The 16,227-nt window shown below is 43.4% G+C and overlaps 1 protein-coding gene across 1 annotated transcript; it reads left to right on the top strand.

Moving 5' to 3' along the window:
- Window positions 1-7,828: 7,828 nt before the first annotated feature.
- On the top strand, window positions 7,829-16,015 carry LOC308164262 (protein mono-ADP-ribosyltransferase PARP12; the record flags this gene model as incomplete). Its single annotated transcript, XM_080538399.1, has 12 exons — window positions 7,829-8,100; window positions 8,544-8,679; window positions 8,949-9,240; window positions 9,987-10,058; window positions 10,274-10,400; window positions 10,531-10,699; window positions 11,769-11,889; window positions 12,009-12,105; window positions 13,967-14,051; window positions 14,188-14,318; window positions 14,561-14,697; window positions 15,561-16,015. The coding sequence occupies 12 exons, from the start codon at window positions 7,829-7,831 to the stop codon at window positions 16,013-16,015; spliced, it is 2,094 nt and encodes a 697-aa protein (XP_080394525.1).
- Window positions 16,016-16,227: the final 212 nt, after the last annotated feature.

The following is a 16,227-nucleotide window of genomic DNA, read 5'->3' as shown; positions in this document are numbered from 1 at the left end:
TTGGCACAAGGTGGAGATCGGTATCATCACAGGGTGCACTATCTCTGTGACACTGTTCTCCCTAGCCATGAACATGCTCACCAAGTCTGCTGAGCCAGAGTGCAGAGGGCCCCGAACGAATTCCGGACAACGGCAACCACCCATCAGGGCATTCATGGATGACCTCACAGTCACGACAGAATCAGTCCCAGGCTGCCGGTGGATTCTGAAGGGACTCGAAAAGCTAGTGGGGTGGGCCCGGATGCGTTTCAAACCCGCCAAATCAAGATCTATGGTGCTGAGGAAAGGGAAAGTGGAGGACAAGTTCCGGTTTACCATCACAGGCACAGCCATCCCAACTATCACAGAGAAGCCAGTCAAGAGCTTGGGCAAGGTTTTTGACTTCTCTCTGAGGGACACAATATCCATCAAGTCGACCTGCACTGAGTTGGATGGCTGGCTGAAATCCGTGGACAAGTCAGGCCTACCCGGGAAGTTTAAAGCCTGGGTTTACCAACATGGCATTCTTCCCAGGATCCTGTGGCCCCTCCTTGTCTATGCGGTCCCTATCTCAACAGTGGAGACCTTAGAGAGGAGGGTCAGCAACCACCTCCGGAGATGGCTTGGATTACCAAGGAGTTTGAGCAGCACCGCACTCTATGGGAACACCAACAAACTGCAACTGCCCTTCAAATCCTTGGAGGAGGAATTCAAGGTGACAAGAGCCAGAGAAGTGGTTCAGTACAGGGACTCAAGTGATCCGAAGGTGGCTAATGCAGGGATCCAAGTGAGGACTGGCAGGAAGTGGAGGGCAGAGGAAGCTGTTCAAGAGGCAGAGGCGAGGCTGCGTCACAGGAGCTTGGTGGGAGTGGTCACACGAGGTCGAGCTGGGCTTGGATCCTTTCCAACTCCCCAAATGAACACCAGGGGGAAGGAAAAGCGCCGCCTTGTTCAGGAGGAGGTGAGAGCAGCAGTGGAGGAGACAAGAACCTGCAAGGCAGTGGGAATGAAGCAACAGGGAGCTTGGACGAGATGGGAGAATGCGATTGAGAGGAAGGTTACCTGGGCTGAGCTTTGGAAAGCTGAGCCTCACCGCATCAAATTCCTCATCCAGGCAGTCTATGATGTGCTTCCAAGCCCGTCAAATCTGCACACATGGGGCATAGCAGAGACACCAGCATGCCAACTGTGTTCCAAGCGAGGAACCCTGGAACACATCCTCAGCTGCTGTACAAGGGCCCTTGGAGATGGACGGTACAGGTGGAGGCATGACCAAGTCCTGAAGACCATTGCTGAAGCCATCAGTGCAGGACTTGTGTGGGCAAAGCAGTTCCGACCCTCCAAGAAAACCATCGCCTTTGTCAGAGCTGGGGAGCAGCCAACCCCTGCCAGGAAAACATCTGCAGGCATCTTGACCTCTGCAAGAGACTGGCAGCTGTTGGTTGACCTTGAACATCAGCTGAAGTTCCCCAGCCACATTGCAGTCACCACCCTGCGACCAGACATTGTTCTCTTTTCTGAGTCCACCAGGCAAGCAGTGCTGCTGGAACTGACAGTCCCGTGGGAAGACCGCTTGGAAGAAGCCTTTGAGAGGAAGCTCTCCAAGTATGCGGGACTGGTCAGTGACTGCCAGCAGGCTGGGTGGAGAGTGAGGTGTTTCCCAGTAGAGGTTGGTTGCAGAGGATTTGCAGCCCGTTCCTTGGCCAGAGCCTTCAGCAGTTTGGGCATCGATGGAGAGAGAAAGAGGAGAGCCATCCGCAGTACCACCAATGCGGCAGAGAGAGCCTCTAGATGGCTGTGGCTCAAAAGAGGAGAGCCATGGAGTCATGGTAGCTAGTTAGCCATCTGGACACAAGCTGGGGTCTGATCAGCCCCGGCTGGGTCACCTGGAGGAGGGTGTATGATGTTGAAAGACCCGAAACGCCCGATGATTCCAGGAACATCACTGAAGATGTGTCCAGAGGCATCAGTAGATGTATGTACATAGCTATGCTATGTGTGTGTGGCCATCTAGTTCAAATTCGACTTTCAATCATGTACTGTAGCCAGCTATTGAGGTACTACTCTACTACTAAACTGAAGTGTGTGTGTGTGTGTGTGTGTATGTGTGTGTGTGTGTGTGTGTGTGTGTGTGTTCAGTTAGTGACAGTGTAGATTAGAATGACAGTACAATTAATTGATGTATTGTTGTTCTTTTCAGAAGAAAGATGTAGGAGGAGGTGGCGAAGCCTCAGAGACCAATATAGAAAGGAGGAGAGATGCGAGAAAAAAAAGAGTGGTTCGGCTGCCACAAACAGCCGACCATGGCGGTTTTTTAAAATTTTAAATTTCCTTGAGCCGTTTATGCGGCCGCGCCCGACGAGCAGCAACGTCATGGTCGTCATGGATGAGCAGGAGAGAGCAGGACATGGTCAGTGTATCAGAAAGAGAGATAGATGAGGAATGGAGACAGGAAGCAGAGGATGAGATGGGGGGACAGGCGAGCTTGGAAGAGGAGGATGAGGAGTTGTTGGAGGGAGCATCAGGTGAGCTGGTGGTGGAACAGATCAAATATGTGGAGTGGCTGGGGGTCCCTGAGGAGAGGGTTGAGAACCACTGTTCTAGGGTGAAAAAAAAAAAACATACTGTAGCCCATTTAAGCTCTGTGAGTGCCATACTGGGGTTTACTGACGTCACCGAGACACATGTACAACGCTTCACTGTTCAATCTGGTAAAAGCTGGTGACAAGCGCATTCAATATGTGTGCACACGCACGCACACATATGCCACTACTTTGTTTTTACTGATTTACTGATACTGCAGTCGTAGCGGTATCTTGCTTAATAACCAAGACTCAAGGGGATGGGGGTTGTTCCTAAGTAAGAATACAACAGGAGCTGCCATAACCTTTCTGTTATCTCTACCTCAACAGCTTCATCAGCAGGAGCACCTCCACACACCCCCCAAGCTCCCTGCCCTAAAAGGAGGAGGCACCGTGCTCCGGGTACCTCAAGAGGTACACCCATGACAGCATTTCAACAGCGTGTGGCCGCTGCGCTGGAAGATGACCAGATGAGGGCAAACCAGACACCACCCGACGAAGACGACCTCTTTGGTCAAACGGTTGTCCTCATTCTGCGGAGGCTTCCACTGCCAACCAAGGCAGCGTTGAAGTTTCAGATTCCTCAGTTATTATATAATGCAGAATTCCCACGTACGTTTTTTACATTCTGTTTAATCATCCCCTTATCAGTGGAGAATCTGATGTGGATGTATGTTTTTAACCCTTTGGATGTTGTTTTTGTCTTTCATTACAGAATAAGCCACATGCTGTTGAAAGGCCGTCATGGGTGTACCTCTCCGACTGAGAGAAAGAGAGAGAGAGCGAGAGAGTGTGTGTGTGTGTGTGTGCGTGTGGGGAGCAAGTTAGAGTGAGTGAAAGAGAGAGTGTGTGTGTGTGTGTGTGTGTGTGTGTGTGTGTGTGTGTGTGTGTGTGTGTGTGTGCGTGCCTGCCTGCCTGCCTGCCTGCCTGCCTGCCTGCCTGCCTGCCCTCACATGTCTCCACATGGTGGCACTGTGGCACTAAAAGTATGGTACTATTGTACCCACATCCTCCACTGTTTCCCCATGTTTGCTTATTAACTTTTGAAAAGGAAATGAAAATGTGTAGTACATTAAAAGGATTTAAAAAAAATATTTTAAAATAAGATGATTAACAAGTATAAAACAGAGGTTTAAATATAGTTTTTGTCTGGTATTTTTTTTTGAACTTTTTGTTGACATGCGTCAAAAGAGAAATGTTGTTTATAAAAGTTTCAATGTTTTGATTATGCATTCATGGGGGGACATGCATACATGTAACAAGGGTAGGCGCAATAAGCCACGGCTTCAGCCTACACCTTTTTGGTCCTGGTGTTATAAATTGTGACTGTGTACATTTTCTTATATCTGTATTGTGAATTGTATAGGGGACCAAAATAAACATTCTCAATCAATCAATTCTCAATCAATTAAAAGCTTTGTTATTTGTTAATCATTTTTATGAAGGGTCATTATTTAAACTATCCTTATTCAAATTATGCCAGTTGCTCACGTTGGTAGAATTTATCCATGAGAAAGAAAAACACAAGTTTCGAATGGATTTTTGTGCTCTTATGTAAAGCTGTGGTTGGCTCTTAAAAGAGCCTTTGGGTTTGAGGGTGCATAGCACTGGTTGTAGAGGCTGCTCTAGATGATGGAGTTCTGCCATGGGACAGCACCTGCTGGAGAGGAGAAGTAGGATGTCAGGGTCTCCCTCACTCTCTTGTCTCTTCGCTTCTGTAGTGGAGTTGTTGTTCCCTGTGCGAGTGAGCTCCTGTGACCTTGAGGCCCAGTTAAGCCTAATAGCTTACGTTAATATAGACTCGGTGTAGCTAAATGAAGCTGCTCTGACACGGAATACAATAACGTTAGCAAAAAAAAGCTACAGTTACATGAACCATCACATGTAGGCCTATGAGCCTGAACAATACACCAGCCACAGTGCATATTACATTTAGCTTCACCAAAGCAGAAAAAGAGCACTGCACAGCCACAGTGTAATAACCGTGTCTTACCTTCATGTAATTAGCAGACTACTAAGTAGCATACCTGTCAACATTGGGATTTGAAAATAAGGGATATTTTCCAAAAAATAAGGGAAAATAAGGGATATCCCCCCTGCGCACCCCCGGGTCATCCTCTCCCCCCCCACCATCCACAAACCATACCCCTTACATTTAGACTGTACACAGCAGTGGAGGCTGGTGACTTCCAGAATTGAGGAGGCCAATTGTTTTCCTCTTGCTCTGAATAATTATATATTATATATATATGCGACCTGTTTGGTTAGAGTTAGTGTATTTCTTCACAGAGCAACAAAGAATGTTAAAAAATGCAGTAATTTCATATGGAAGAATATTAAATTGACTTGTAATAAAACGAAATCGACTACATAAAAAATAAAACTGTTCAATAAATCCTAAATGTTGTCTACCTATTCGATGTATAAATCGCGCCAGAATCCCGCCGACTTCCGAGGTCATTTTAAGCATTTTAAGTATTTGGCCAAATGAGCTATTATTTTCAGGGATAATAGCCATGGGTGTTCTAGACGTGTCCTGCAAAGGACAAGTTGATAGGACACTCGTAGCCTCTATGGCGAGTGTTTCTTTGACTGAAGTGACTGGCGAATTCTCAAAATGGCTTCATGTGATTGGACGAACAAAAATGTCAATCTTTCAGCCCTGGACTCAATGCATGGTGAGGCCAGGCCTCCTCTGCCCACCCATTTTCAGTGATTTGGCCAATCACATATGTATAAAATCATTATCATTAATTATAATGTGGTGATTAACCGGTTTGTGTCGTAGAAAGGCGACGTGAGCTTCTCTTCAAATAAGGTAGGCCCAAGCAACAATTGAGTTGTTGGCAGATATTACAATTGGACCACGTTTGGTAGTGCATATGCAGGGTTTTTCCTGCATAGAGAATTATGAGGCGGCCGCCTCCGACAAAACTGCAATTGCGGCACTGCGCCGACGTGGTGGCGGGGGCGCTGTTTCGCAAATAAGTTAGCTTTCGTTTTCGCTAGCGAAATAGCTGATAGTTGATGTTGACTGCTCAAGGAGAATACATATTTGAAAGTACAGAATGCCTGAGAGCCTTATATTGCATTATATTACATTATATTTTGATTGGTCATCTGGTGCCTGAATATTCTGTTTTCCTTTTAGGTGGACCTTTTCTGATATTGTTGGCTTAGGCTATGATAGAGCGTCTCTTCTATCATGTAGCCAATCATTTCATAATTCTTGCATTGTGTTTTTGTTAAAAATGGCATGGGATAATGTGTATTGAGAAAAGTGTGTATGTGTGTGTGTGTGTGTGTGTGTGTGTGTGTGTGTGTGTGTGTGTGTGTGTGTGTGTGAGAGAGAGAGAGAGAAACAAAGAGAGCGCTTTTGGCATCAGAAGGTTTTTGTAGGTAGCCTACTTCTCTAAAGAGCATTATTACTGTAACTTAGTTGGCACTGTATCTCGGATGTGATGCTGCTGTTGCTGGAGATGGAGATGGAGATGGAGATAACGTTTATTGCCATTTATGCATACACATTAAGCATACACATATAGGAATTTGATTCGGCGTTACAGTAAGAGCATTTCTAAATGCAATGCAAACAAAACAACACAGGACAGACAGCAGTGCAGACAGAACACAACAAACTGTAAAACCATAGCTGCCATGTGCGGCGCTGTAGTCCACAGAATACTGTAGAGAAGGGAGGGGGGGGGGTGGTGGCGGGGTGGCATGGGCGGGGGGGGGGAGGAGCGGGGGGAGGGAGGAGTGGGGGGGGTAGGTATGGGTGGGGGGAGGGAGGATGTTCTGGGTCAGTCCGACCCGTCTTCGTAGAGCAGCAATCAGTGTCGCCATGGACAACGGTCTTGAGCACTGCCCCAGAAGGCGGCACAAAGTTCACCAGAGGGGGGGGGGGGTGGGGGTGGGTTGGCACGCTGCATGGAGGCTTCAGGGCATGGGGGAGCTTTTGAGCCATAATCAGGTGAATGGGTTCACTGCGAGGAAAAACAGCATTCCATAGAATGCTGCAGTGTGAACTATTGATGGGTACCGTATAGGCCCTAGACCTAATGGATTTAAAGATGTAAAAAAAATGGAGCTCCTGAGACCAGGCTGGGCTGCAGACAAAACTCAGACGGATGACGTCATAATCACAACAGTCGAGATGACATAATAACGTCACAATCAAATGTGGGTTTATAAAAGGCAATCGAGCCAGTTTGATGTCAGTATCACAAGGATCAACACGCTATCACTAGGTAAGCGCCTGTGGACGTTAGCGTACTTGTGTGTGTGTGTGTGACTGGGTGTGTGTGTGTGGGGGGTCTGGGTGTGGCTGCGCGGGTGTGTGTGTGTGTGTGTGTGTGTGTGACTGGGTGTGTGTGTGTGTGTGTGTGTGTGTGTGTGTGTGTGTGTGTGTGTGTGTGTGTGTGTGTGTGTGTGTGGGGCGGGGCCATTGATATAGTACAGGTACCAAACAACGAAATTTGGGAGGGGGGGGCTCCCCTGGTGCTAGGAAAGAAAACTAAAAACAAGAAGGGAAAAGAGCTGGTTTACATAAATAAAGGCTATGTACACTATCCACTATACTATACTAAATAAAACACTGTGCTGTACTCTATGCTGTGCTATACCTATTCTAACATTTCCTATCTCTGAACCTTATGTACCCGAGGGTTGTCATATTGCACATAGTGTTATTGCACATTCATTTAAAGTGTCGCAGTTTGCAGGTTTGAAATGTTCACAACCTTACCCCCAGTAAGTGGCCATAAGAACATATCAACATTTGTGTAGCTAATCTAATTTCTCTCAATAGGCCTATCATATCATGGCATGGTATAAACAAACATAAAAGTGACCATAATTGTGAGTTAAATTTTCAAAGCAATGATTATGTCCAGCAATGTGCTGCGTAATTTAGAGTGTCACGGTATGTTTGTTTATATTTGATGGAAGAGCCCAGACGGCAACGCTCCGAGCGAGGGGTATTCCTGTATTCCATCAACATCGCTAAAAGAAAATCCAGGTTTAGTCTGACAAGACTCGCGAGGGTTCCTAAAAATATCCAGGCATATTCTGACAAGTCTCGCGAGAGTTATCAAAAATAAGCCAGGATTTTCCTTTAGCGACGTTGATGGAATACCCCCCAGTGGTGGCACAAGATTTTAAGTTTCGCTTTCGATTCATCCTAAATGGTTCTACAAAGCCTATAAAGCTGCAGTGTGATTGCGTGATCTCCATTTCGTGCCTGGGGAGCGACGTTATTTTCGAAGATGACAGAATCTGCAATAACAAAAATTATCTGTGCCAACCATGGATCAATGGACGTCAATGAATTAATTGTCAATTATTCCCATGTTTCGGTGCGGGATATTATTAAGAATCAAACAAAGTTTTCTGTCGCAGTTGTAAACGGGGAGCAACGGGTGATAGCCAAGACTGCCGTTCGACTTTGCAAAACCCTTGATTGTGTCGACCCTCGATGCAGGAATTTACATTTATGTAAACGATTCTTGCTCGGAGACTGTCCATTCGGTCGGCGAAGGTAGAACACTGTTATTTGAACTGTTTTGATATAGACTAGGCCTTTTCTTTGTTTACCATACTTTTCTTGGCCTGCCACGACAGATTAAAAAGGTGTACTTTATTAGTTACATAATTTAAAACTTGACAAATATGTGTGTTCCAATAGTTATGTTTTTCATGTGTAGGCTTAAGTAATGCCATGTAATTCAAAACAGCCTACATCGAAAAGGCACTTAAATTGTGCACCCATTTGATCTGTAACAAGGAAGTGACCAGACATAGCACACTGTTGTTGTTTGACCAGTTCAGTTCAGATGGAGTAACACATATTTGTGCCCAGACCTGGAATCAGTACTTCATGCACCCAGTCACACTAACACAATTAACATTCAAATGGAAAGAATACTCAGAGGTATGTTCTATATGTTGGCACCTGATTCAACAATTTACTGTTGACTTTAGAAATGGGTGTCGCTTCTGCCATGAACTGACCTCGGCACCCAATGCCAAGCTCCTAAGAGAACATGATTTGGAGGACCTGGATAGGCCTGAGCTGTGCACATTGCTGCTTCAGAATGACACCTTCCTCTTACCCCCAGTAAGTGGCCATAAGAACATATCAACATGTCTGAATGGAGGGGTATATTTCTAAGAGATGAAAAGATTAACATTTTGCATTTAGCCTAATGCATGGTCTGTTCAAAGCATTGTTTGGCATGAGTCATATTATATCCCCCAAGTGGGATAGGAATCCACATTTAATTTAGCTTGGATCCTGATAAGAGAGAACTCCCACTAACAGTATACATGCTTACGTTTCCTAGAAATTCGATTTATATTACGCCTTCCTTGTTTTCCTTCTGCTAGGTGTGCCACTCCTACAACAACGGTGTTGGGGAGTATGGCAATTGCCCTGATGGTGAGAACTGCACGAGACTCCACATCTGTGAGAGCTACCTGAGAGGCACCTGTAACTGTCCTAGGGCTCATGATTTTTACGAACCCCATCCATTTGAAACACTGAAAAAGAGAGGTGTGACTCAGGAGCTAATTCACTCCATGAAGTTTGTGTACATGAACATTGAGGCCATGAGAGACAGCGCTCCTGCAGCTGCCAATGCAAGACGGAGAACCAACAGAGGACCACAGAGAGGTCAAGGTAATGGAAATACTGTTATTAACCAAGTGATCATCTCAACTGTATCACCTATCATTGACAACTAAAGCCTTATTCGCACAGGACTAGTGTTATCTGGTGACCTTTAGTAATTTGTCATTTATCTGTTATTTTTTCCCCACGCTTTGTGTTTCATAGCATTCCCGTTTAAATGGTTAAAACTGCTAAGCAGTATACTTTTCTCCACATTATATTCCTCTAATATCCAAGTTTTCAGCAGAAGAAAAGGGAGTTGATCTCTCTGATCCTCCGCCGCTAAGTGGAGCTGTTTCAGCCGCCATGTTTCTTTTTCTGTCAAGTGTCTTATTTGACCTAGAATGCATTACGTGACGAGCGATATAAGTCAGTCTTACTTTAGTCGCTCATAGGTGAGCTTTATGCAACAGGAACATTTTAGGGTCTATAGCAAGACTGACTTAAAGTGATATCAAAGTCTAAGACTGGGCCTATCTTTATGCAACTGGCCCCAGATAATACTAGTTACGTGCGAATGGGGCTATAGTCATAGTAATAGAGTTGATGCTAGTAGTTGTAGCTAATATTGAAGTATTCAGGAATTAATGGCCATATACAGTTTGTACCCTACTATTTAATTGCATAGTTGTTTACTGGTATCAAGCTTTAATAATATAAAATATAATGAACAAAACCACACGGTCTCAGTCAAGTGTGACACTGGGCCAGAGATGTTTCTGTTTGCATGTTCATGAAATTAACCTTTTTCTCAGGTCCAGCGAAATCAAGTACGTCAATAGATGAGATATGCTTGTACTACGTCAAGGGCAGCTGCACACATGGTGGTAAGAAAGGATTTTACTAAGCTGAATTGTAGGCATATGGTTAGAATACATCTCAAACTACCTTCATTTACATGTAAAGTAAGATATATAAATGTGTAGCAAGAAGTTTGATAGTATATCACTTTGATATAAGTAAAAAAAACGTACATCTGATTCATATTTCATAATGTTTTGGTATAGTTCACATAATGCCTTAAATCTGCTTGATGTCTCAGATAAGTGCTTTAGGGCCCACTCTATCTTGCCCTACCGATGGGAGGTAAAGGAGGGTCTACAGTGGACAGCTCTAGCCGACAATGAGGGGATCGAGAGGGATTACTGTGACCCAGCTAAGACGCACAGGTGTGAACAGATGCTAGCACTGATTTGTCACTTTAATGGGCATGATGATGATGTGCATTTTTAATTGCTAATGATTCTGGCAGCCAACGTTTCCTAAATGCTGATGGATTATTTTATTGTTTTGTCCCAGTCGGGGAGTGGAGCCTGTGTGTTTCGATACAATGACCTGTGGACTGAGAAAAGCCCGGCGCCTGTCCACAATCTCCTCTGTGCTCCAGCCTACCTTCCTGCTCACCACACAGTGGACCTGGCACTGGGAGGACGAGTTTGGAAACTGGATCCAGTACGCATCATCATCAGTGAGTGACAGTCAGTTGTGATGACAGAAAGACCATTACCCAAGTTATTCAGGAGTATAAAACTAGTGTGAAAGTGTATCAGAGATATATCAACAAGTTATTAAATAGAACTTAACTAATTCTTTATTCAACTTAATGGTTACGAAAACTTCTACAGCCAAATTCCTATTTTTAAAACGTGTATGCAATTTTAAAACAATTGCTCAGGCACTTTGTCACAGCATGTAACTAAAGTGTTATTACACGTTATGTAAAATGTTACCGTATAAAGTAGTGCCTAGCATCTGAAATCATACGTGACGGCAGCTGTTGAAACCGGTGTTAGATCTAGGTGGGGTTTTCTAAAAACATATATGCTTATGTCACTCACACACACACATACATACACACACACACACACACACTCTATTCTCATGTCACTCAGACACACACATAACACCTACCCACACACATACGCACACACATTCTGCTTCCAGGTCAGCCTGATCTTCACGGTTAGCAGTGACGCCACAAATAGACAGATTCGGGGTTGTTATCTTAAGACCTTGGGGGGTTGTAGGCGCCAGGGATGGTGAGCTCATTTCACAACGTAACATCTGAGATAGCATGAAAAGTATATAAACCTGTCTGTATTTCATGATGTCGAATGCTGGTTTTACGCATTTAAGATCACAGATCCTCAATAGATTGATCCATTACATAATTTTACCGACAAGAAGATTCTTCACCGGGAACAAGTCGGCAACCAATCAAATTGTTCAGACTTTTAAATAAATGTCAACGTTGTTGAAAAACAATGACATTGGCTAGTCAAGGCAAAATATTGCAATGCAATGGATTCGGTGAGTAATCCTCACTACTACCTAGTTAACTATAACACTACTTTACATTGTTAGCAGGCTCACAAAACAAGCTGTGTTAGTTGACTAGCGAGTGTTTTTTTATTTTACATTTTTCAGAATAAAAGTCCAAACATTTGATCGGCTGCCGACTTGTTCCCGGTTACACCAGCTGCTGTCACATATGAGACTCCCATGCTTCCCTGGTTCTATAACACTCTTCCCTACAGAGCAGCAAAAACACAGCGTCCGCCCTCACCAGTGATGACCTGGAGAACAGTTTCCAGAGTGACAATAATGAGGTGGTGGAGTTCACCGCAGGGGCACAAGCCTACATGCTCAGTTTCCAAGGTGACCATAAATGACATGATTACGTATTTAAAAAAAAATCGGGAAATAATAATAATTCTGGTTATGAAGTGGATTTGTGAAAGTGACCAAATGGTTACAACAGCTCTGCTCCTCCTCAGATATGATACAAACAAACAAGAAGTATGGCACCAAAAAGCTTGTGAGAAGACGACCTTTGTTTGTGTCTGCAGCCGATGCACAAGCGATCAAAACAAGGTATTATTATTATTAGTAGTAGTCGTAGTAGTATTATTATTATACCTTAGTTGTAATCTGTATTTTTGATGTGTAAAATATGACAGGGTCTGATGAAAAGGTCCCCAAGTACATACATTGAAATCTGAGTTGAAGAAATTATGCATATTTGAATGTTGATACCTCCCAAATCAATGAGCCGAGAAATTCGGCCTCAAAGTATTCACAGCCACTTTTCGCAGGTAGGTAATGGGTGGGAACAATAGCTGGTTAACTCCACCCCAACCACTCCCCCATTACACTACCTGTCATTATCTACCTGTCATCTGTCAGTGGGGTTAGCTAACCCTCAGGAAAGGAAGAAAGGATTATTGCCATGTGTGCCAAACGTTTATTACATCCCATTATACAAGTACAAGAGAGTCAAATTCTTATGGCTTCAGTTTCAGTCAACATTGCAGTAGCAAGAGAAAACAAAATGGCGATGGGAAAAATGGCAAAAGGAAACAATAATAATGTTGTGTCCGTGTGTAAGCATTTATCATTTTAGACCATAATGCATCTAGTGGGATTGTGTGGTTCCTTCCCATCCCATCTGGGCATCAAAGCTGTAATAAAAATAGAAGACAGTACATCTAAAATGATTGCCCACTGTTATCAACACACCATTTTTACAAAATACTGCTATGTTCATAAAATAGAATTGCTAATACAATGACAAATAGGCTACCTGAATTGCTGGTGACTCACATCAAGGTCTCGTCTCTCGGAACCTCTCACCTCGTCATTCTGTAAGACAAATTTCAGGTCAGACTTCTATAGTGTAGGCTTGCATGCTTTTCGTAGACTCATGAACATAGTGTACTCTACTTTTGGAAGTCATCCTACATACTGCACAGAAAGAAATAGGCTAGTGAAATAATTTCAATACACAGTATTATTCTACAGCAAATCTACAAATCAGCAACATTCTCTAGCATCAAGCTGCTAAATATGAGTGCAGTTTGTGAATGAATCGTTATTTTTGATTCCACACAACATTACTGTTCATTACAAAAGCAATTACCTTTTCTATAATATCTCTAACAAAGCTAGGTAGCTAACAAGCTAACACTTGTGTGGCTAGCCTAGTAAACACTGATACAGCTTAGCATGTAACTCTGCACCAGTTAACAAACTAACACGTTTGGCTATGGAATGTAACTCACTACACAGTTAACAAACTAACACGTTTGGCTTTGCCATGTAACTCACTGTCGGTGTGTCGGCAACAAACATACAAACTTGTACACACAGCTTAGTAAACAACGCATATAACTAACTTACCCAAAAACAAAGCAGAAGGTGTATTGACAGACCACAGTCACGTGGATAGTATGTTGATCAACAAAACTTTCTCTGTGGATAGTCCTTGATGGCAGTGTCCTCTCTTGTCAACAAACAGACACATGCGCACATGGCTATTAATGAGGATGTGGGGGAGTACCGAAAGGGACACGCCCACTCAAAAATAAATAAAAATACTACTCCCACCCAAGTTTGCTAACAAACTGTAGGTATTTAGTGAATGTAAAACAGTTGGTTTTGATATCGAGTGGGTTCTTCATCGCTTACATTTTCGTTGATTCTTTATTTTTTTTCACAACAAGACTTGTTTGGCTCGATTGCGAAGGTTTCACAATTCCCGACATGCGGACCTATTCACCAAGCCGTGACACAAATTTCTTTCATGTACTCTCACTGTCAGTACCGCTAGTTAATCACTTTGTACTGCATATCTATTTGTTCGTTGTTTTTTTTTATCCTGGCTGCAAAACATGATTTCTGTATGTTTACTTTGCTGGACTACCAAATGCGTATTCATGGGTGATCTTCATTTCAGCAAAAGGGCTCCCAACCTTCAACCAAATTTCAAAGCTTTACCGGGACACTGGGACAAGTTGCAAACTCCTGAAACAGGCTGCAAGGTACTTTGTGACACACTGCTGCTGTACATGGTTTTATGATCTCTCAATTTGATCCCGTTTTGACTAAATGAGATGTCCCCATTTACCCCTGAATGGTATTGAACTGATTTATTCCTGTTTCCCATCTCCCTCTCAGAGAGTGGTCCTTCAGAGTTCCTCAGTTGAATATGGGGAGATGAAGGCCCTTTTTGGTAAGACTATGAGAGGCTTCAGCCTCCGCCAAATCGAGAGGATTCAGAACAAAGCACTTTGGGAAGTCTTTCAGTGGTATGTAAAAATGTCCTCCAAAACAATTGCACATTTAAACAACCGTTTCTTTTTCCTCACTTTCTACCTCTTGAATACATTTCTGTCACAAATTGACACTGTTGTCAAAAGTAATGCACATCATTTGCCCAATTAGTAACACATTCTGGCACTGTTTCTAGTGCTTCTATTTCATTAATTGCTTCAGTAAATGTTTATTATACTCCTTTGTCAGTTTTTTTACTCTGTTGTGTATCTGAAAGGCAAAGGGATCAGATGAAGAAGGACAATAAAGAGAAACGGCTCTTCCACGGCACTGACTCCAAACACATCGATGCCATCTGCCATAGCAACTTTGACTGGAGGATCTGTGGGACACATGGAACCTCCTATGGAAAAGGTGAGGTGGTTAGAAGTGCAGTCATGCTAAACCGGGGACACTGGTGGGTCAAGCCCCCTTTTTATAACACATATATAACAATATAACAGATATAAAGAGCTTACCTTTATCAATAATGTTCATCGATGTCGCAAACGATTCATGAGATTCTCTCCTATCCGCTCATGTCGATATTTTCCTCGCCCGGTAAAAACACTGCGCGTCACAAGCTCTTGTTTACAGATACGTCACATAGCAAAACCGAGCATGCTTGGTTTCAACCGCCGAATTTCCATATCATTGGTCCTCGAAAGTCATTTCTGAACAATGGAATGACATTCTGAACAATGGTTCCTGGAGAAATTTCACTGCGTAATCTGACCTGGTGTGAAAAAGAGGCGGGTGCGCACAGACAAGGACGCAGGAAGGCCCTGCTGCTGGGAAATGGAGTCTAAACAGTCGGATTTGGATTCAATTCATCCCTATAGTGATATGTCAATGAAATATAATCAATTTTACAGTCTTGATACATGAGAAAGTCTGATACACTGATGGTGACAAAATGTCTCCAAATGGCACAATTTGGTTTTCCTTTATGCTCTAATTGCCATCTCCTACTAAAATATGTTGGTAGAAAGACATGAAATATGTTCATTATGTTATAAATCCTCAATCTGTAATACATATTTTGACCCATGGAGGCAGCCATATTACTGCAGTTGCTCAGTAGTGACATAAAATGGGTGAAATAGCTTTTAATAACCCTTTAAGAGGCAATTATATTTGCAGTATCGGAGAAGGTATTGTATTTCATATTTTCCTGTATAAAACAACCACTGTTTTTACTTTTTTTGTTATTAAATCCCCTTTTTATCTCTTTTCAGGGAGCTACTTTGCCAGAGATGCTAAGTATTCAAACAGCTACGCTGGCCAATCAAGCGTGAAGTTCATGTTTGTTTGCCGTGTGTTGGTGGGAGATTACACTACAGGACACTCTAGTTACCTCCGACCTCCCTCGAAAGACGGAGGGGACACCGTCTTCTATGACAGTTGTGTTGACAACGTCAGCGACCCCTCCATATTTGTGGTCTTTGAGAAGCACCAGGTATACCCAGAGTATCTTATCCAGTATGGTGACGAGGTAACATATCAACCGGTACCTGTTGCTTTGCCAGCACGTGCACCAGCACCAGTGTATAGACCAGCACCAGCACCAGTGTATAGACCAGCACCAGCACCAGTGTATAGACCAGCACCAGCACCAGCACCAGTGTTCACCAGTTCTTTCCCCAGCCCGAACAGAAAAAAGGAGTCTGATAAGACCTGCGTTGTCAGTTGAGGATGAATATGAAGTTCATATGAAATCAATGCAGAAAAATGCTTTGGTAGAGAAGGGGTATGATTTTGGGGGAGGGGGGGACTTGTTACACTTTTTATGATATACCGTTGATATGATTACAGCAGGGGTCGGCAACAGGCGGCCAATATTTGGCCCAGCAGATTATTTTGAGAATCACATTTATTTATTTTTTTAATTAATTTTTTTACAAT

The sequence above is a fragment of the Nansenia antarctica genome (genome assembly GCF_963989245.1).
Source record: "Nansenia antarctica genome assembly, chromosome: 8".
NCBI classification, from domain to species: domain Eukaryota; kingdom Metazoa; phylum Chordata; class Actinopteri; order Argentiniformes; family Microstomatidae; genus Nansenia; species Nansenia antarctica.
This window is presented reverse-complemented; position numbering and strand designations above follow the sequence as displayed.